This window comes from Asterias rubens, chromosome 13 (genome assembly GCF_902459465.1).
Source record: "Asterias rubens chromosome 13, eAstRub1.3, whole genome shotgun sequence".
In the NCBI taxonomy this organism is placed as follows: domain Eukaryota; kingdom Metazoa; phylum Echinodermata; class Asteroidea; order Forcipulatida; family Asteriidae; genus Asterias; species Asterias rubens.
In genome coordinates this window covers 9028844-9051475 of record NC_047074.1, presented here as the reverse complement: position 1 = coordinate 9051475, position 22632 = coordinate 9028844, and the positions used below count along the sequence as shown (strand labels likewise).

At 39.8% G+C, this 22632-nt stretch overlaps 1 protein-coding gene across 1 annotated transcript; it reads left to right on the top strand.

The window, feature by feature from the left end:
• Positions 1–3534: 3534 nt before the first annotated feature.
• On the top strand, positions 3535–22632 carry LOC117298693 (G-protein coupled receptor GRL101-like). Its single transcript, XM_033782011.1, has 13 exons — positions 3535–3559; positions 3937–4242; positions 4845–4976; positions 5795–6148; positions 7654–7761; positions 9137–9418; positions 11450–11576; positions 11749–11820; positions 13311–13382; positions 14580–14651; positions 18984–19055; positions 19990–20082; positions 21465–22632. Exons 1-13 carry the CDS (start codon positions 3535–3537, stop codon positions 22630–22632), a joined length of 2883 nt encoding a protein of 960 aa, XP_033637902.1.

Below are 22632 nucleotides of genomic sequence, written 5' to 3'. Positions count from 1 at the left end.
GGCAAATTGTGTATTTGGCAAATTTTCGCCTCTGTGGGACACCGTATTCAACTCACCATGGTTGAACTGGACTTGTCCGGGGCAGACTTCATTTTCAGCGATGGGACTCGGTTTACACTTGGACGGGACACCTTCCACACGGAAAATGATGCAGTTTCAACAATAGCTGTAACGTCGCAAACAAACAATGTGCTGGTGTTATTGTTGCCCACTGCCAGCTCCAGCACTCGGTTTACCGTGGAACTGGAGCAGTTTGAGCCATTGGGTGAGTAGTTTATGCAGACCCAAAAACCATGTTGAATGGTTTTGATACCTTTTGTAGATCAAGTTGTTGGCCATGACATAAATCAACTTTGAATGAAGATATAAACTATGTAATGTAATTTACTTGTAGAAGTTTCAGCTTCATTAGTTTTCAAGGTTTTTTTTTGGAGCAATGTTTTCAGGAGAGTCGCGTTATACATTGTATATGCTGAAATGGATTTTGTGAAATTTTTCAATTATTTTTCAAAAACTACAGCACATCAGCAAGGATTATTTATCATTATCTTCAAACGGTGTAAGTTTAATGTTAATCTGTGGACATTGTGGCTTGTGTCGTACAAAAACCCTTTCATGCCATGGACAAAAGTCATGATTCAACGATTGCAATGATAAGATCTAGTGCTTTTTTAAATTAATTACAACTGTTACAAATTGGCTGCAGCAGGTAGGACCAGATAAAAACTGTTTTAGAAACACGCTGAAGATCATTTAGAGCCTTATCTTAAAAACCTACCGATAGCCCATTATGACGTGAAACATAGGGCGCCCACTCAAATAGGCCGAAAAGCGTGCTTCGCCGTTTTATCGACACTGTATCGACACTGTGGCTCTTATGACGATTGCGTCATGATGACGTCCATGTGTTCCACTGTACGATTTTATGTGCGAAGGAAAAAAACCTACATAATGGGTCTACGGTCAAATGTTCACATTTTTGAACTCGTTTAACCTGAAGCAGGAGCCGAGCTCTTTCTTGTTTCATACGATCAAATAAACAGGCACAGTGTGAGCAATGACCACATCTTGCCTCCTTTCCCCAACCATAGGGTGCGTTCGTTTAGCTCCCCCGGGTCGACTCCGGTGTGTGGTGGGGTTTTTTTTCCAGGACAAAAGTGTGCAGATAATTACGTTCATCCTGGAAAAAAAAAACGCCACACATCGGGGTCGACCCAGGGAAGCTAAACGAACGCACCCATAATAGGGGACTTATTTGACCTTCCCTGTCCGTCGCTTAGATATAAAGAGAAGGGAAAAAAGACTAACAACGTCTAATAGTGTTGTTTTTTGTGGTCGTTATTGGTTGATGGTCATCACCCTCTATTGCCTGTCACCGTCGTGTGCATAAAAGAGGATTGGCACTTCTTGGGTGTTTAAGTATGGAAACATTTTTTTAACACTGTTTCTTCCTGCTTCCTTTTTTTCAGAATGTGGGGAGGGTGATGTTGTCTGTCCGTCTGGCCTGGCTTGCATACCTGAACATGAGGTGTGTGACGGTACACCACAGTGCCCGCTACTAGGCGATGAGGTTGGTTGCGGTAAGTTCTATTGTGTCGGGCAGTGTATAAGAGAAAAACTACATATAGCGATAATGGTCGGTGTAGTTGTGTATTTCCTCGCATTATGCCTCTTGGACCCGGTTCGAATCCCACCGGGGGCACCATGTGGATTGTGTTTTCAGTCCCTACTTGACTGCGTGAGTTTTCCCTGGAATAGTTCTCTGGCGTGTTCATCCCACCTCAGTTTTGTCCATAACTGATCCTGTTTAAGAGATTGTGTGCCTCCATTTATGTTCTTACATCGTCCTATCATATTTTCTCATTTTCCTAGTTTGTGGATGCCACCCAAGTTTTGTTGTACACCATTTGTTTTGCGGGCAGTTTGTCCAGCTCTTCTCTATTTTAGCTCCTTTTATTTTCCTTGTGATTTCAATTTCCTTTCGTATTTCCATATATAATGACCCTGTATCAATGAGATCTGTTTCGAAACCTTCGGGAAATTACAGGTCAGATTATTGTTTGTATACACTATGAAAAAAGGAACACAAAATAAATTGTTTAAAATGCGTTCAGTAACATAACGCCTATTGCACGAAACAGTGTACTGATGGGTTCATTTGCAGTGTGTATGGAAATTACAGTTAAATATTTTCTTAGCAAATATTTGTTTTTCTCCCAACCCCGATTTGCATTGCAGGTAGTTGCAGCAGTGAGGATTACCGATGCGACGATGTATGTATTAGCCGAATGCAAAGATGCAATGGATTTCGAGATTGCGCAGACTTTTCAGACGAGTATAATTGTTGTAAGTATTGAAACAGTACTAGGCCGTGAAACTTGAGAACTTTAAATATTACTTGTTCTTTCCTAGGCTCCGTAGGTTTTAAAATGAGTTTGAGGAAGTTAGTGTTTATTGGCTTTATTGGAAATTGTATACGTGAACAAATATGGACGAGAATAATATTAAAGGCAGTGGACACTATTGGTAATTACTCAAAATAAGTATTAGCATAATATAACCTTTCTTGGTGACGAGTATTTGGGAGAGGTTGATGGTATAAAACATTGTGAGAAACGGCTCTCTCTGAAGTGCCATATAGTTTTCGAGAAAGAAGTAATTTTCGACGAATTTGATTTCGAGACCTCAGATTTAGAACTTGAGGTCTCGAAATCAGGACGAGGTCTCGAAAACGCACAAAACTTCGTGTGACAAGGATGTTTTTTTCTTTCATTCATATCTCAAATTTTCACAGGTTTGTTATTTTATGCATATATTGAGATACAGCAAGTGAGAAGACGGGTCTTTGACAGGTACCAATATAGTGTCCACTGCCTTTAACTACAACTTTTATGAAGTGCGTTTTTAGCTTTTTAAACAAAAACACAAGTAATTTTTTTAATAATTGTATTGAAATAAAATCAAAGCTGTAGGTTAAGAATGCTGATTAAGCGTTAAAAAAAAGTTGTTGTTTACCCTTAAACGCCTTTATAATGTGCGACCACTAAACAATTAAAGCGTGATGCAGTTCATAAACCTGATGCTTCGCCGTTTTCCAGCCACCATCTTAAAGAAGTAAACGGATGAAGGCTGATGCTTCGCCGTTTTCCAGCCACCATCTTAAAGAAGTAAACGGATGAAGGCTGATGCTTCGCCGTTTTCCAGCCACCATCTTAAAGAAGTAAACGGATGAAGGCTGATGCTTCGCCGTTTTCCAGCCACCATCTTAAAGAAGTAAACGGATGAAGGAAAGCACAGGGCCCAATTTCATAGAGCAACAGAAATCCTTGCTTAGTAAAATCAGATTACCGGCCAAGACTCCACTCAATTGTTATGCTAAGTTAACATTAGCTAAATACCAGTCACAAGCAATGTATAATGGCATGACATTTTTGCCAGTAACATGTGTAAAATAAGCGAGTTATTTTCGTGCTTAAGCAAATTTGTTCCTGAAATTTGTCCCTGATTTGTACACGCAGCGCACAGAAATCCACAATGAACAACCTCCTTTTGATTATTTGTATAACTTATGAGGCGTCCTTTCTGTCATTGCCTGAAATGTATAGGGCTAAAAATACGCTTAACTGGATTTATTTAATAACAACTCCCCTGTTACTATTTGAAATACTTATAAAACTCAGGATTTTACTGAGTTTTAAAAATATTTCAAATAGTGACAGTGACGACAACTTTAAATCTGTAAAGATATGCATATATGCTTATATAAGAAGAAACTATAATATAAATAGTAAGCTTGCGGGTACAACCATGTGTAAATCCCTTAGGGTGAGTGTTGGCTCTGAAAGAGCCGGTTTGGTCTCGACATTTCGAACAGTATACTCTGCTCGTCTTCAGGAGAATGTCGCTTATATACCAATGCATCTTTATCATTCACAGTGCCATGTGGGAAAACTGAAATTGTGCTGCAGAACGGAACCCAAACTTCGGCGCTCTTGTTATCACCAAATTATCCAGAGAACTATCCGAATTATCTTCGGTGCTTCTGGCTCATCACCGCCGACGCAGACGCCGTAATTTCCCTAGAATTTTCCCTCCTTGACCTGGAGCAACGCGACGACAAACTCGTCGTTGGCAACGGGGCCAATTCCCCGGACGAGGCATCCACCATTGTGACTTTAACGGGCACGCTAAGCAGCGTCCGTGTCCTGACCCAAACCTCAGAAGCCTGGGCGTATTTCCAAAGTGATGAATCCAATTATTTTACTAAACAGGGATTTTCATGCAAGATATCGCAGATATATCCGAACTGTGAGTATTAGCAATACTGTGTATAATAGCGTTTTCAACGGACACATGTGGTTGACCCTCTGGGGCCTACATGGCAAAACAGCCTAACTCAGAAGTGTTGTTTTCTATATCATCATTTTTTTGCTAATTGAGCCGGTTTTTCCTAATTCAAAGTATCATGGGGCATACTATGTATGTGAAATATAAACACAATTTATTTCAATTTATCCGAGAAGGGCTTCGGGCATGTCGCCTTCCCTTCTTCGGGCAGCTGAGAGGAAACACAATTCTATGCAACAGAGGGTGTTTTTTCTTCCATTATTTTTTTAAAACTTCAATGACCATGTCAGCCAAACATTTTCACGAGTTGATTTTTGATGCATTTTTGGGGGTACACAAAGTGAGGATACGTCCCTTTGACAATAACCAAAATTATATCCTGCATTTAATAGTGGAAATCAAAAAGAACCAAAAGAATTTGCGAATAAACAAATAAAATCAACTGCGAAACGTCGAGTGCTTGTTTTTTATTGAGGATTTTATCTTTTAAAAAACAGCAACAGGTGTTTGTCGAAACGATGAGTTTTCCTGCAAGTATACTTCAGCTGGAACTGTGTGTCTTGGCATGGAGGAATCGTGCAATGATTACACTACTTGTAAAGATGGGTCTGATGAGAATTGTGATAACGGTGAGTTGAACAATATAATGGAATACTATCTCCTTGTGTGGGTTTGTTGTTTTTATTATTTTATTCAAGGCTGTGCCAGCATTGTTAAAGGCACTGGACACTATTGGTAATTACTCAAAAAAATTCTTAGCATAAACACTCCGCTGGAATGAAGCAATAGAGAGCTGTTTATAATATAAAACGAATCAAGCATCTGAAAGCCCACAACTTTGTGTTACAAGGGTGTATTTTCTTCTTTTATTACCTCGCAACTTCGACGACCAATTGAGTTCAAATTTTCACAGGTTTGTTATTTTGTGCATGTTGAGATGCACAAACAAACTCTGTTGACGTTTTGCTTGAGTTCGATGGAACATGCTGTGAAGATGTATTGTCTAGGTGGATGCAAAGTGACTACTCTATACATGTTCTGTATTGACTGAACATTTTAAAATAAATGTCAGCAATGGTTGCCGCTTTCGTTCCAGTGGGTCTTTATTACGACACAAACGACAGCCTGGTTTATGTACTTTTTAACTTGTCAGTTACAGTCTGATAAATCAATTTTCATGGCAGACAATTTCTAAACTAAAAAAAAAAATCAAACTGGGATACCGGTTATGAATTATCCCGCCGGGGATTCCCGAGTCATGCGAATTATTAAACTCAACCGGGGTCCCGGTAGGAAACCGGGATACTGTCGGGACTCCTTTATCCCGGAGGAATCCCGGTTGATGAACCCCGGTTTCATTTTCTATTGGCTTGACCACTCTGCCGTGACAATAAATGGTTCAGAAATCTCGGTCATAAAAATGTTGTATGTTGTGTTTGTGTTTCAGGCAACTGTGGAATCCGGTATATTTTTGTCCTCGAAGAGCAAATCAATTTCACTTCTCCTGCGTTTCCAAGCCCTTACCCGTTAGTCACTTATTGCACATGGGGCGTCATTTCAGGCATGTCGTCCTCACTGGTCTTTAAAGTTGTGGAGTTCGCTCTCGAAGACGGATTTGATTTTGTGAGATTTTACCTCGGGGACCACCCTGCTTTAACAGTGTTCGAACTTACTGGTACAGATATCAAGATTAGGAGGCTTGTCTATAAAGGCTCTGTCAGCGTAACATTCACCAGTGACCTGTCGGGGGCTCATCGGGGATTCTTCTTTTTGATACATCATCTCGATGTAGATAAGGAAGGTAAGCTGTTCGAGGTGTCAAAGCCGAGGGGGTGTTGAGCCAACCTCGCTACCATGGCCAGCGCGCCGTATCACCCGCTAGATCTGCGTACGTGTATTCAGTTTTTGGTTGGGGTCGCAAAAACGCACTCCAGGGGTTATGATCGAGCAAGGCATGCTGGGGAAAAAATGACGCGGCGAGATCGATCAACCCTGGGAACGAGGCTGGTGTTGACCATATGACATTCCCGTGGAAAACCTCTAATCAGTTCCTGATGAAGGGATGTCTATGTCAAAATAGTAAATAAGAAAGCAAATGTATCATTTGGTGGTTTTTATTAGTTACAGATTGCAATGTGGGTGTTTTGATTGTGAAAATGCATACCAATGGCTCTGGTAATTCAAGTTTTAAGTGGCAAACCTGTTGTTAGTTACTGATTAACATTACAACTGGTGTCAATGTCAAAAATAGTAAATAAGAAAACAACTTGACTAATTCGTGTTATTTATTAGTAACAGATTGCAATGCGGCTGATAACTTTAGTTGTGAAAACGACATTCCCGACGTTGCCCTAGTCAAAAAAGCAAGGTTTAAATGGCAAACCTTTAATCGCTTAAAGGGTGGCTGCAGTGTTTTTTTAAATAATTTAAACGATTGACTTTTTAAACCTGAAATATTGTTTTTATATTTTTTATTAAATGCGCAAGTATTTTAAAAATGGTTTTCAAGAGATTAGGGGAACCCACCCCGCCCCTAAAAGGGAGCATGAACGTGACGTCATGTCGGGAACCCGAGCTGTCGGGCCCCCTGGCTGTGTGCATACAGAGACGTGTGCACTGTGTGGCCAGGCACCTAGGCGCGTGTAGTTAGGGACCAGACTCTTTTTCCCGACGTGACGTCGATGGTAGGGGGCGGTAACAATCAAAAAAAGGGGGGGCCATGACTTATTCGCTAATTACGCAAGTGAGATATGTCGGGAAAAAAACAAAACACATTTTATTGATGTTCAATACATATATCAGAAATAAATGACAGCAAAATTAACTGTTTTATTTTAATTCACTGCAGCATCCCTTTAAAGCCATTGGACCCTTTCGGTAAACAGTGTTGTCCAAGGCCCACACTTTGTGCACCACAACTTCTATATCAAATAACAAACCAGTGAAAATTTAGGCTCAATCGGTCATCGGAGTCGGGAGAAAACAACGGAAAAACCCACCCTTGTTTCCGCGCGTCTCGCCGTGTCATGACATGTGTTTAAAATAAATCCGTAATCTCGTTAACGAGAATTTGTGTTTTGCTGTTTTCTCAAAAAGTAAAGCATTTCATGGAATAATATTTCAAGAGAAGTCTTTCACCATTGCCTTCTGTAAACCCTGTAAGTTATTTGTAAATCTGTGATTATTTTTTTTTCTGAACCGAAAGGGTCCAATGGCTTTAACTGATTTACATGGAAACTGATGCCAATGTTGAATCAGTAAAGAAAATGTATGACAATATTGTTGAGTATTACTTATGAGTTACAGATTGCGATGTGGCCGACTTTGATTGTGGTAATGGGATCTGCATCGACCCGACCGCCAAATGCAACGGTTTCAACGATTGCCGAAATAACAGAGACGAGTATGATTGCGGTAGGTCATTGAAACATTTCACTTAAAGACAGTGGACACTATTGGTAATTGTCAAAGACTAGCCTTCACAGTTGGTGTATCTCAACATATGCATAAAATAACTAACCTGTGAAAATTTGAGCTCAATCGGTCATCGAACTTGCGAGATAATAATGAAAGAAAAATAGCCATTGTCACACGACGTTGTGTGCGTTTAGATGGTTGATTTCGAGACCTCAAGTTCTAAATCTGAGGTCTCGAAATCAAATTCGTGGAAAATTACTTCTTTCTCGAAAACTATGGCACTTCAGAGGGAGCCGTTTCTCACAATGTTTTATACCATGAACCTCTCCCCATTACTCGTCACCAAGAAAGGTTTTCTGCCAAAAACTATTTTGAGTAATTACCAATAGTGTCCATTGCCTGTAAAGACAGTATTAGTAATTACACAAAAAAAATGTGTTTTTGTATAAAAACTTACTTTGTAACAAGCAATGTAGTAGTACAACACATTGTAACAAAAGGCCCCCTCCGTGAAGTAGTTTTTAATAAAGAGGACATTTTTCACTCAAATATAAAAATCAAAATCAGCTGAAGCCTTTTATTATGCATTTGATAGCACACGCACAAGGAATGTTTGGTCTTCCATTGTTCTATTGCGAAATCGGTGACCAATATTAAGACCAACATTTTTCAGGTTTGTTCATTAATTGTGCATACATTGGGATAAGCTGAAGTGAGAACACTGGTCTTGGACAATTACCAAACGTGTCCGGTGCCTTTAAACTCAAACTAGATTCAGTGTAGGTTGCAGAGAGATATGATTTTTTTTTTGGTATCTAGAGAAAAGATGGATTAGATGTTAGTTTTATTATTTTCCCTATTAAAAAAAAGGTTACATTTCACACCAGCAAAACACTTCAAAAAGCTTACCAAAAGTACAATTCACAAAATAGAACTTTGACTGAGCAATACAAATGAATAAAAAAATAAAATAATAAAAAAATACTAGCCTGTGTTCTCAAAAAAAATTTGGGCAGGTAGAACACTCCGAAAATTACTCCCACCACGAAATCTGGAAATGTTAAAATAATAAAACATTGTTGGAAACGACCCCCCTTTTTGAGAAATGTATAGTTTAAGAAAAAAAAAAAACCTGAACATTTTGAATAAAAGAAAGCTTGGGGCATATGAAGCCTTTCTCACACATCTGAAAGCACTCATTTTGATGAAATGAGGGTGTTTCTTTTATTATTTTCTTTCTTGCAATTTTGATGACCAATTAGGCCCACTTTTCCATAGGTTTGAAATTAATAATATGTTGGGATCACCAAGTGAGGATATTGGTCTTTTGTAATCACCAAAAACAGTATTCCCTGCCTTTTCAATCTATCAGATGATGTCGTGTGTCCCGATGCATACAAGTGTGACAGGCTTTTGTCTTCGTCCGTAATATCACCCGGAATATCCTTGCCGTCGACACCGAGTTCGACACCGAGTTCGACACCGAGTTCGACACCGAGTTCGACACCGAGTTCCAGTTTAGACAGCAGTAATAGTTCACCATCCCCGTCGCCATCACCAAATGGTTACATCAGCAGCTCTCGATGCGTGTCTGTAGCGAAGGTCTGCGATGGCAATTTCGATTGCCCCGCCATGGACGATGAAACTGAATGCGGTAAGACATAGCATCAATGTAGACAAGCATACGAGTACTTTGGCCCAACGGGTCAGGGTACTTTTTGTAGGACACAAAACACAATGTCCACAGATATATATTATAGGCAGTGGACACTATTGGTAATTGTCAAAGACTAGCCTTCACAGTTTGTGTATCTCAACATATGCATAAAATAACAAACCTGTGAAAATTCGAGCTCAATCGGTCATCGAACTTCCGAGATAATAATGAAAGAAAAAAACACCCTTGTCACACGAAGTTGTGAGCGTTTAGATGGTTGATTTCAAGACCTCAAGTTCTAAATCTGAGGTCTCGAAATTAAATTTGTGAAAAATTACGTCTTTCTCTAAAACTATGGCACTTCAGATGGAGCCGTTTCTCATAATGTTTTATACCATCAACCTCTCCCCATTACTCGTCACCAAGTAAGGTTTTATGCCAATAATTATTTTGAGTAATTACTAATAGTGTCCACTGCCTTTAAACAGCTACTTGAGCGGAATGCTTTTTAACGGAAATTCTGTTTTAACTTGTTGTAAAACGTTTGTTCACCATTTAAATGTAATTTTGATATGTGTACACCTCTTATTTTTCCGCAATTTTCGATTAAAAAATCAGTCCCCAACCTCAAGGTTTTGAACAACTAAACACACTTCTGCCGTTGACGGCGCACGTCAAAAGGACAATACTTTGACGTCATGTCTGGAAGTTTGCTTTGTTATACCTCCGCGCTGCAACAAAGCGGCTATACAAATTGGACCTCTTAACTATGACGCAACATGAGTGATTACGTAACGGAGCTTTTCGCGAATCTTTCAGAAAAGCTCTGGATAAGGGTATTCAATTTTTATTTTTTTTTACACAATTAAAATATATTTATAGTCATGTGACTGGATTTCCTTTCTAATTGAAAACATTCTAAATGAAATACAGCAAAGTTCACGACTAGACATTAATTTCGTTTAAGCAGGTCTCCCACACAGTTTGCAGATTATGGTGGTAGAAAGCTGAATTAAAAAATAACTTGCTGAGGTGCTATAGTTTTTAGAAATGAGTAAAACAAGTCACGAATAGACAGTTTTTGTCTCATGAGACGAACATTATTTCAGCATGTAAAGCGTATTTTTGTGAAATTGTTTTGCTCAGGTCTCAAAAATTATATCACCTCATTAAGTAATATTTTTAAGTAACATTTCTACTATTATCCTCAAACTGTATAAAAGTAAGTAAATCTGTGGACATTATATTTTGTGTTACAAAAAGTACAAAGACTCTTTAAAGCAGAAAGTTTGTTTATCATAATTTTCTTTTACCCGTGTCACTACCTTAGCACTGTACATTCATTATTTTTTTCCGGGTTCTGTGAAAAGAATAATAGGCATATAACTCGGGTTGGATTCAAACCAACGACTTCTGCCATTCTAGAGCATTAATAATAATAATAATAATAACCGTATTTATAACGCGCCTTTTGCCAAAGGATACAAAGCGCCAGGTATTATTACTGCAAGGAGTGGGGCGAATTTTGAGCTATAAGACCTAATCCTTAAGCACCAAGGTGCTGTGGCGCAATATGCTGCCTTGTCAGCCAGGAACACCGAGGCGAACCCGCTTCTCTTTTCGATAAGTGCACTGGGTTCTTTTACATGTATTTACACAACACATGGGACCAACGGCTTTACGTCCCATCCGAAGGACGAAGCAATGGTTATGTGTCACGGCTGGGGATTCGAACCCACACAGTGCTTCACATACATGGGTGTACATTTGAAGCCAATCGAAATACCACATGATATTTACCATAAACTGAATCGATGTAAATGTTTGACTATTCAATGTCTCAAAATTACTCCTTGAGATATGACGTCAAAAGATAAAACAGCTCTCTCACAGAGGTCAATGGCAGACCTACCATTGGTTGAGAGTTGTCTGTGGCGCATGGCCGCTACTGGCGTGTGTCCATTGTTTGATCTATATTGTGTCTCTTGTGTTGTACTTGGTTTTTCTTCTCTTTTCGTTCTGCCGTAGATGTGAAAAAGTGTCCTGCTGATTGCGAATGTAACTACCGGGAGGGTGAGTTGAACGTCACATGCGCAAATGGATGGAACAGCAACAGCACACTTTTGTCAGGAGTCGCCGTGACCACAAAGTTGTTGTAAGTAGATGAAGGGTCGCGTGGTCCATCCAGCGTGTAGCACTTTAAGGCCGTTTTGCAGCATTACTGCGCTTTGTTATATAGTTTTTGTTTATATTATTATTGTTAATATTAATTAATACTATTGTTTTATGAAACACAATGCTTTTCCCCCTATTTTATCTTCATAAAGGCAACTATCTGGAGTAAACATCTTTTCGCTTGAACCAGGAACTTTTAAGGCATTGAGGAACCTCAAAGTGCTGTAAGTGTTTAAAACAAATGTTAACTCATTTTTACAGAGCTCCTTAACCTTGCATGATGCCATTGCCGAGTTATTGAGATGGGTTTTTATGCAGCCAGTGCTCCACCCATTTTTTCTTCGTTAAAGGGAAGGTTCACGTTTAGTAATTAATCAAAACAAATATTATCTTAAAAACTGAGTGGGTAACGAGCATTGGAGAGCTGTTGATGGTATAAAACATTGTGTGGAACGGCTCCCTCTGAACTAGCATAGATTTTGAGAAAGAGGTAATTTATCACTAAAATAATCAAAGACTTCTAGCTAGAAGTCATTTATTCCTATCTGAAAGCACACAAATTCGTCCGACAAGTGTGTTTTTTTTCTCTCATCATTTTCTAGCAACTTCAATGACCAATTTAGCTCAAATTTTCACATGCTTGTTATTTTATGCTTATGTTGGGAAACACCAAGTGAGAAGACTGGTCTTTGACAATTACCAAACGTGTACCTTCCGTTTAAAGAAATAAAAGTTTCATTTTTGTTTGCTGAAGACTAAATCTTTCACTGACCAGCTATCCAGAAATTTCCATATAATAGGAATTGTAGCAGTTGTAGCAGTTATCTTAGCCTTGTTGTTTACAATATCGACTTCTGTTCTTCGGTGTATTGGTACAATAGCTGCAAGCAGTGCCCTGGTTGTTTATTTGGAAATGATTGGCGTGGTGTTGATAATGTTAAGTCAGACTATGAAGCTCAATGTATTGCACGCTAATATAAACCGACTGTTGAAAACGATAATAATGTAAGCGTAATATACATTTCTTAAAGGCAGTGGACACTAGTGGTAATTACTCAAAATAATTTTTGCCCTCATTGGTAAATGTCAAAGACCAATCTCCTCACTTGGTGTATCTCAACATAATGCATAAAATAACAAACCTGTGAAAATTTGAGCTCGATTGGTCGTCGGAGTTGCGAGATAACTATAAAAAAAAAAAACCTTGTCACACGAAGTTGTGTGCTTTCAGATGCTTGATTTCGAGACCTCAAAATTCTAAATCTGAGGTCTCGAAATCAAATTCGTGGAAAATTACTTGTTTCTCGAAAACTACGTTACTTCAGAGGGAGCCGTTTCTCGCAAGGTTTTACACTACCAATATCTCCCCAGGTTTTTTTTATGTCAGTATTTATTTTGAGTAATTACCAATAGTGTCTTTAAGACAAGGAGGGCAAAAACGTGGCATCTGCGTACCAACTCACAGCAACAACACTTATTGTATTGTCTTTTAGCAAAATTATGCGTAAGTGTAAGCACGTTGTTACGGTTCGCAAGAGCAATTTCTTGTTCCATACAGAGTTTTGACTTCTGGTTTCTTTTATCCTTCAGCAGCAATATAATAACTACCACGGGAAAAAGACGCATGTATAATCTATTCGCACTTTATAAAAAAAAAAAAGGAAAAAAAAGGAAACATTAAAACTAGTTACCTTTCTTTCAAATATACGTACAGGTCTTTGAAGAACAACGATATATCTGAAATAACACAAACCACCTTCAGAGGTTTGGACTACTTATTGTGGCTGTGAGTATTACATGATATCAGCACTATAATAATAACAAACTAACTCTTTTTTTTTCTTTCTTTTAAGTACCATAAAAATGCACGCCCTCGATTGGTTAAATTGCTCCATGCAGAATACGCCCACGCTCATTCAACCAATCGAGGGCGTGCATTTTTATCGTGCTCGTTGTCGTTCTCGTTATTGGGGCCTGTGTGACCGGTGTGGCGGTTTCAGTCTTCCGCCGTGTTCAGTTTTCCGGGAGACGTAGCCGGACATTTCACCACGTTGTTGGAACGGTTTAAGCTTTCCGGCGTGTTCAGTTTTCCGGATGACGTACCCCAGACAAAAATACAGCCGCGAGTACCCTGGCGAGTACTGTTTCTCTCAGTGACCCCAAATTGTTTATTATTACGATTCTTTTCTGTTTAGTCACATTCTCTTGCCCCATCTTTACACGTATTCATGCGTACAGCTGTAAGCAGGTCACACTGCTTCTGCCACACCAAATTCTCTCATACGATCCACGCGTTCGCCGCTCGTTGTACTCGTGGACGCCGCCATGACTACAGCTACCGGAGAGTAACACGGATGACTCATACAGCACTAAAAATTGACTACTTTTGCTTGCTGTGCGCAGGCATCGCATGACGTAATGTTACCGTATTTGGTCAGTCGGAAAACTGAACACGGCGGAAAGTTGAAACCGCCACACCGGGCCTTTACACGAATGCCCTGGTGTAGTGCAGCGTAAGTGAAGACAATGTTTCCTATTAAACTGGACATTCCGAAGCCACGAGTCACCAGCCGTGACACTTGTGTCCTTTGAGCAAGACACTTGAAACCATTGCTTCTTCCTTCGGATGGGACGTAAAGCCATTGGTCCCATGTGTTGTCCGAAGACGATCAACAAAATTGCTTAAAATGTAAGCGTATTGCACAGGTTAATAGCAAGAACATTAATCAGCCAACCTGAGCGTTCACCGTGGTTTTGCATTGTTGCTCCATACATTTTCATTAGGAATTTTCTCGATGTCGAGAATTGATAATTGTTTTAACGTTTTTTCAAAAAGTAAAGCATTTCATGGAATAATATTTCAAGAGAAGTTTTTTACCATTACCTTCTGTAAACCCTGTAAGTTATTTGTAAATCTGTAAACTTTTATTTAATTTTTTTCTGTTCCGAAAGTGTATAATGGCTTTAATGTCTTTGTCAACAGAGATCTGTCCAACACGTCATTGATTGAGCTGCAACAGTTTACATTTAATGAAATGCCCAGCCTAAAGGGGATGTAAGTTCATGTATCTTTTTGGTATTGGATTCAAGCGATCCTCAGTACTTTCCCGAGTTATGTGATATAAATTATTGTATTCTTTATCTCCGATTAACATCTATTAAATATTTGCGGTGCCCGCTGCTTAAAGGCAGTGGACACTATTGGTAATTACTCAAAATAATTATTAGCATAAAACCGTACCTGGTAACGAGTAATGGGGAAAGGATGATAGTATAAAACATTGTGAGAAACTGCTCCCTCTGAAAAGACGTAGTTTTCGAGAAAGAAGTAATTTTCCACGAATTTGATTTCAAGACCTCAGATTTAGAACTTGAGGTCTCGAAATCAAGCATCTGAAAGCACACAACGTCATGTGACAAGGGTATTTTTTTCTCTCATAGTTATCTCTCAACTTCGACGACCAATTGGGCTGAATTTTTCACAGGTTGGTTATTTTATGCATATGTTGAGATACACCAAGTGAGAAGACTGGTCTTTGACAATTACCAATAGTGTCCAGTGTCTTTAACCCTAACAGACCAAACCCTTCGGAAACATACTGCCCAAGTCCTTCAATATCCTTCAGTTTGAAGTTGTCGTAAACCTAAAGTGTCCAAATCCTTCAATATCCTTCTCCTTATTGTAAATGAACATACTATCCCAAATCCTTCTAAATCCTTATGTGTTTATGATTTAGTTTAGAGCTCTGTTGGGGCCCTTGGTGTATTATATTTGATATTTGCGCCATTTTGAATAGGTTCTTTTTGTTTTTTCTTGGCTCAGTCAACAGATATTTTAGGGTGGCGTCCGTACCATAAGTTCATCGCCCACTCAGATTGAAAAATATCCTGATGTCATCATTGCCTTTTTTTTTTCTTTTCTTTTTTCGGGGGGGGGGGGGGGGGGTTGTATGTACAGTGGGAGACTTCTTTTATTTACAGGTCGGAGATTCTCTTTTTCTCCTCTCTCGGTCTGCTACTTTTTCTAGCTCTCGGGTTCTCTTTATGTACAGTGGGGGACGTCTTCTTTTTTACTACTTTTCTCCTCTTGCTCTTCTTCCTCGTACTTCTTGCTCTTGGCCTTCTATCTGGTATCCGTCTCTTACTCCTTCTCTTTTTCCATCATGGGGTAGAGCCCTGGCATCTTTGATGAGGTTGGGCCACCTATGTTGTGTTGAGCGACAGGTAGCGATACCTTGCTCTGACGGTGGCTTGAGCTGTCGGCGTAGCCATCGATGAAGTCCATGGCCAAAGACAGGACGAATTGGCTGTGTGTGAGGGGCTTTGACGGTGCTGGCACATCACTGACATCACTGTCCTCAGTGGACTGAGCATTGATATGGTGATGCTGCTTGTACGCTATGTAGGCGTTGACCCTGGCGATATCCACTATGAAGTATAGTATCTTTTTCCACCCATATTGTGATTTGCGGGAACATGTGTGATAGGCACGGAGTTGATCACTTCTGTCCACTCCGCGCATGTACTTTGTGTAGTCACACACCTAAAGATGAAAAAGAGGAAAAATTGTTACCACTTCCAATATAAATACAACACACAATGCAATGTAATGACAGCATCTGATGAAAGGTACAGGGAAAATACATACCTGAGGGGGGGGGGAGCAGCAATTATCTTGGCTACTCTTCGGGCAGTGATGTCGTCCGGTATCTTGCGGGTGAGGGTGTGGATATCTGGGTCACGCCAGCCTTGATGACAGGTAGACAGTGTGAGCATGATTCTGCTGTCTTTCCATGCCGTCACCACCATCTGGCCATTCTGCCTGCTGTAAAATGTGCCCCGGGGAACTTTCGCCATGTTCTTCATCCGCTGTTGGTTGGGATTTTTTTCTGAGTTGATGAAGTCTTTGGGGAGTCTTCTACTTGTGCTCTTCACTGCGCCGGTGAGGTAGGTGTTTTTGGTTAGGAGCAGCTCAGCAAGTTCCACTGACGTATACAACCTATCGGTAAAGATGTTGTGGTAGCGCTCAAGATGGTGTTTGGCTACTTTCAGAGCGATAGCTGTCATCTTTGTCGGCTTGTTGTTGTTCCATGGATGAACGATGAAGTTAAGTATAGCGTCAGTTGTTGATTCTGCGAAGATGTAGACCTTAAAGCCAGCTCTGATAGGTTTTAGCGGCATAAAAAACTTCTTTACTGATGCCTTGAAGCCTCGATATTTAATCATTGCCTCATCGATCGTTAAGTTCTTTCCCGGGTTGTATTTGTGGAGGCATTGTTGTCGGACACACTCCCATATTGGCTCCAGTGGGTAGAGGGGGTGTCTTTTCTTGTATCTGTACTGGTGGGCCTTGTCGAAGTAGGATGGATCCTTGTCTGGGTCATTGCAGGCCAGAAAGGTGTTGAGTATGTTGAACCGTGGTTGCAGAAATCAGGTTATTCCTCAGAGCTGGGTGGGTCGACCAGTAGTTCCTATAGTTGGCCTGCTTGATCAGTCCCATGAGGATGTGTAGCCCAAACCAAGCCCGAATCTCCGCTACGTTGGTTGCCTTTTTTCCCGCTGCTCTTATCTTCATGTTTGTCCACTTGACTATAAGCAGGAACAAACTCAGCGGGAAAAACTCCAAGAAATACTTCAGGGCCGATGAGGAACGCTTGAAGCAAGCACCGAGCGGCTTTCGTGCTTGTGCGATGGGAGGCTCTGGGTCGTTGTCAGACTCTGGCTCTGCCACTCTTCTTCTTCTTTTGACATTTTCCTTTGGTGTCTGTTGTTTCTTTCTTGCCTTTGGGGCAGGCTCAGGGATGTCACTGTCTTCCTCTTCATCCTCTTCGTCCTCCTCATCTTCATCGGCCTTGTACTCCTCTTCATCGTCTTCATCATCATCCGAATCAGAGACGTCGGGATCATTCCCATCTTCATCACCCCAATAATCCTGGCCAGGATCATCACCGTCATCACCATCACTTTCTTCTTCATCCTCATCATGACTTCCAAACCAGTCGGTTACAACACTGCTATCGGTCTGCCTAGATGACTCTGCACACTGGTCGTCCGCCATCATCGCTCCCACCGCCTGGTCCAGGTATTCGTCCTCACTCTCAGAGGAGCTTACAACTGCCCGGTATCTTTTCCCCAAACGGACACCAGCAGCTTTGGCACTGGTGTAGACGACACTTCTTAACTCCTGTCTTTTTGCCTCAGCCTGACGACGCAAAAAACCTCCATCTTTTGCCTTTGGTAGGGGTTCTTTCCCTCTTCCTTTCTCTCTGATTGCACCTTTATACACTCTCCCTTTATTCTTCCCCATGGCAGCTCTCGTAAACACTTCGGACTCCTCTTGAGTCAAAGACTGCTGTAGTGCTCGCCGCTTCTCTTGACGACATGCTAACTCAATGGTTGTCTGAAGTAGACAGGGGAGGAGTAGCAATCTGCACTGACTTTCATCGGGAATCAGCACTTAGTTATTACATAATTCTTCATTGATATTAAAATCACATAAACTTTCATATTGTTGATACCCATTGACCTATGTACCTCACTGAATTTGGCTTATTGTTATTGAAATCAATTTATAATTTTACATAATATTACCCTCAACCAAATGGAAGTGCCCAGCTGTATTATGGCCAGGACAATGCCCTTGAGAAATTCCAAAGATTCCAATGGCATGAATGGTGTGTTTACAAAGCCTGTGTGGTATACAATGAACACCCTATGCATGTGAACCCTAAAACAATGACCAAGCTAACAAAACAAATTTCAGTTGCCAAACAAAATAATATGTCTCCACCGGTAAGAGCCCAAAACCTTCACAATCCTGTTTTGGCCAAGCTACATCAGACCTAATACCTTCAAAATCCTCCTTTGTAAAAATTGCCTAATAGCCCAAGTCCTTCTTAAACCTCATCCTCATACAAACTCATAGTGTCCCAAAGCCTTCAAAATCCTCCTGTGCTGCAGATCACTAAAAACCCAAATCCTTCGTTGTCATACACTACAGCAATGAGGATATTGAAGGAGTTGGGCCCTATTTAATCATGATATTATGATTCAAACCGCCCCTAGCCACCGGGCTATATGTGGCTAGGTGGTCCAGTTGTAACATATCTGATCAAGCAAGGCAATGGTCATGGGTTCGAATCCCGGTTAAGTGACTTGTCTGTAGATTTTGTAAGAACTCGGGAAAGTACCGACTGGGGCCTCAGATCTAGAGGTGACAGAAAGGGCGTTCATTAAAGTAAATCCGCTAGTGTTGAAAGTGTTTGGTTCATTTAACTTCAGGGAATGGATAAGTTTTAAAATTTTCTTCTTTTAAAATTCTCTTCCGTTTTTTATTTTATTATTTTAATACTATTATTAATCTGTGTTCTATTATTTCCTATTCTAGAACTATCTTTGATGTTCCACTGGAAACAATTCGAAATAATGCATTTGCTGGACTAAGTCAATTGGATACTTTGTGAGTATTTTATAATAATAATAATAATAATAATAATAATAATAATAATAATAATAATAATAATAATAATAATAATAATAATAATAATAATAATAATAATAATAATAATAATAATAATAATAATAATAATAATAATAATAATAATAATAATAATAATAATAATAATAATAATAATAATAATAATAATAATAATAATAATAATAATATAATAATAATAATAATAATAATAATAATAATAATAATAATAATAATAATAATAATAATAATAATAATAATAATAATAATAATAATAATGGACACTTAATAATGCGCCGGTATCCGCCGCAAGCGGCGCTCCTGGCGCTACTCTACAAAGGACTTATAGTTGTACAACCAACTTCTATTACCGAACCTTAAAATAAATGTGGATTCAATTAGTCTGTCTCCTCGTCCAAGTATTGTTTCTCGGTGTGGCAGGAGATCCTGTCCCTCAAAGGCGAACTGCGTAGACGTTTCTTCTTATAGCGCCCTCTTTTGAATCGAGCTCCATCAGCCCTCGCCTGAATGTCTGACGTCGTTCTTTGAGGCTCGTGAATAACGCCAGAGCCCTGCCACAAAAATTGCAAAACGGGCGTTTAGTTTGACCTCTGCCCTCGGTCATTTCACATAGATACGCAGTCAAATTCCTTTGCGAGCTTGAGAGCAGTGACTATCAACTTGGGCATCTTTGTCACTGCACGTAATTGTATCCAATGGAGTCACTGGATCTAGCGGCAGCGACCTGTCTTTATCTTGCGGATAAAGACAGGGGCCCAGTCTACATCAGCCCATGCTTACTTTCCAATACGCTGAACATCTGACGTCACGCCGAATTTTTTGTTTTTAGTTTTAATCAAGCGTCGTCTGTAAATAGTTGCTTTTTCTTCTCTATATCCTTTTTTTTATTTTTCTATAGAATTCTTGTGCGGCAAGACAGAAATTTACCTCAACTGAAGTTTGAACGTAATGCATTTGAAGAACTTGTAGGCCAGACAAATCTAAAAAATTTGTGAGTATTTTTGATAACGGGGAAACAATACATTATAACCTGAGAAAGCAAAACAAGACTATTCAACAAAGTTAACGTCTTTCTAAATAAATGTAATGGGCGTGATGTTACCTTTTTTCTGAGAAAAGAGATGACGGAATTGAGATGAAGATATTTTTACAGGATAAAAACATCATTGTTTAAATAAAGGCACTGAACACTTTTGGTAATTACTCAAATAATTGTTAGCATAAAAACGTACTTTGTAACAAGCAAGTGAGAGCACTGTGGATAGTATAAAACAATGTGAGAAACGGCTCCCTCGCTCTGAAGTAGTTTTCGAGCAAGAAGTAATTTCCCACTAAAATATTTAGATTTGATTTCGAGACCCAAATTCAAGCATCTGAAAGCACACAACTTCGTGTGACAAGGGCGTCAAATCCATTTTTCGACGACGAATTGAGTTCAATTTTTAACAGGTTTGTTTATTTTGTGCATAATGTTGAGATACACTAAGTGAGAAGACTGCTCTTTTACAATTACCAAAGGTGTCCAGTGTTTTTACTGGTTATGAAGTTCATAACATTTTTTTTTTAACAAACACCTATAAAAAAAGAGTCATAATTCGAAAAAAAGGTATATAAAATTCTTGGAAACGAGCTGGTTGTTTGTTTTACAACGAATTAAAGGAACACGTTGCCTTGGATCGGTCGAGTTGGTCTTTGAAAAGCGTTTGTTATAACATAATGATTAGAAAGATATAATGATCCACACAAATAATATGCCGTGAAATTGCGTGGTTTTCATGTTACTTTGAGGACTAACACGGTCGGCCATTTATTGGAGTAAAAAACTTCACTCCCATAAATGGCCGAATTTGACTCCCATAAATGGCCGACGAGGTAAAAGGAAAACCACGCAATTTCGAGTGATACTTGTGTGGATCATTACATGTAAATCTTTCTAATCATATGCTATTTATAGCAAACGGTTAAAAACGCTTTCCAAAGACCAACTCGACCGATCCAAGGCAACGTGTTCCTTTAAAGACAATGTATTTACATGCTGAACAATGTGAGTTGTTTTTCAATATTCTCTCCCGATTCGCACAACGGGTCAAACCCAAATTCTCACAGGTTTATTATTTCATGCATACAATGCTCGCAACAAACAGGGACACTGTGTGCGACTAATTACCAGCTTTACCAATCCTGTAAAATTTCCTTAACTAAAATTGTATACTTCAAGAATATTGCCCCTCTGAGTCTACATGAAAGTTATTCACTATTTGAGGGGATGACGTGGTCGCTATATGGCACCAGTGAACGGAGCTAGATAAAAAAAAAAGAAAAAAAAAGGTAATGTTTCATTTCATTAAAACGAGTTTGTAAATTATTACATAGGTACGTAGATGATCACCGTATTTGCTGTTTCTTCAAAGATAAAAACGTTGAATGTAAGACGTTGGAACCGGAACCTCCCTTGTTCATGTGCAGCAATCTCATGCCAAACCTCGTCTTAAAAATCTTCATGTGGATCTTGGGGATAAGCGCCCTCGTCGGCAACATCTTCGTCATGATCTGGAGATGCCGCGAAGAGACTGCAGGTCGAGACAGTCGGAAAGTTCACTCGCTTCTCGTGTTTAACCTCGCCGCCTCCGATTCCCTTATGGGCTTGTACATGATGATCATTGCAATTGCTGATGTTCATTACGGTGACACTTATTTTGAGCAATCCTCGGAGTGGCAAACAAGTGACCCTTGCAGGTTAGCTGGCTTTATTTCCATTGTTGCGAGCGAAGCTTCGGTGTTTTTCTTGACTCTTATTAGCGTCGATCGATTCCTCTCCATCGTATTCCCTTTTAGCAGTAGACACATTCGTCCCCGGATGGGTCGCATTATTTCCGCTTTGATATGGATTTGCACCCTGATTGTCGGCGTGGTTCCCACCATACTTGCTTTTGATTCGAGCTCAGATTTATATGGCCTCTCTGACGTATGCATTGGGTTACCACTGATGACAAAAGTGGCGCGATATGAGACAAGAAGCCAGACAATTGATGCGGGTGGAGTCGCCAACATAACCGTTGAAATACCATACGCTGCTGAATATCGCGCCTCTTGGTTTTTCTCTATCGCGCTTTTTCTTGGCGTCAACCTGCTCTGTTTCGCTGTGATTCTCATATGCTATATTTCCATATTTGTCAGCGTCAAGATGTCAATGAAGCGAGTTCGACGTCACAAAAGTAGAGACGATGAAGTTCGCATGGCAATCAAAATGGCGGCGATAGTCATGACTGATTTCATATGTTGGACACCAGTGATAGTCATGGGTATCCTGTCTCAAAGTCGCATCGTGGAGATACCACCAGAAACCTACGCCTGGGTTGTCGTCTTCATCCTTCCCATAAACTCCTCCCTCAATCCTTACCTCTACACCATTGCGGATCTTTGCTCCAAGCGTCGACGTTTTGCCTCAACCCAGAAGAAGGAAACCTCTAACGAAAACAAAAAAAGCAAATCCACCATGAATACTGTTTTTACTATTGATGTTGCGAGCAAACAGGAGTAA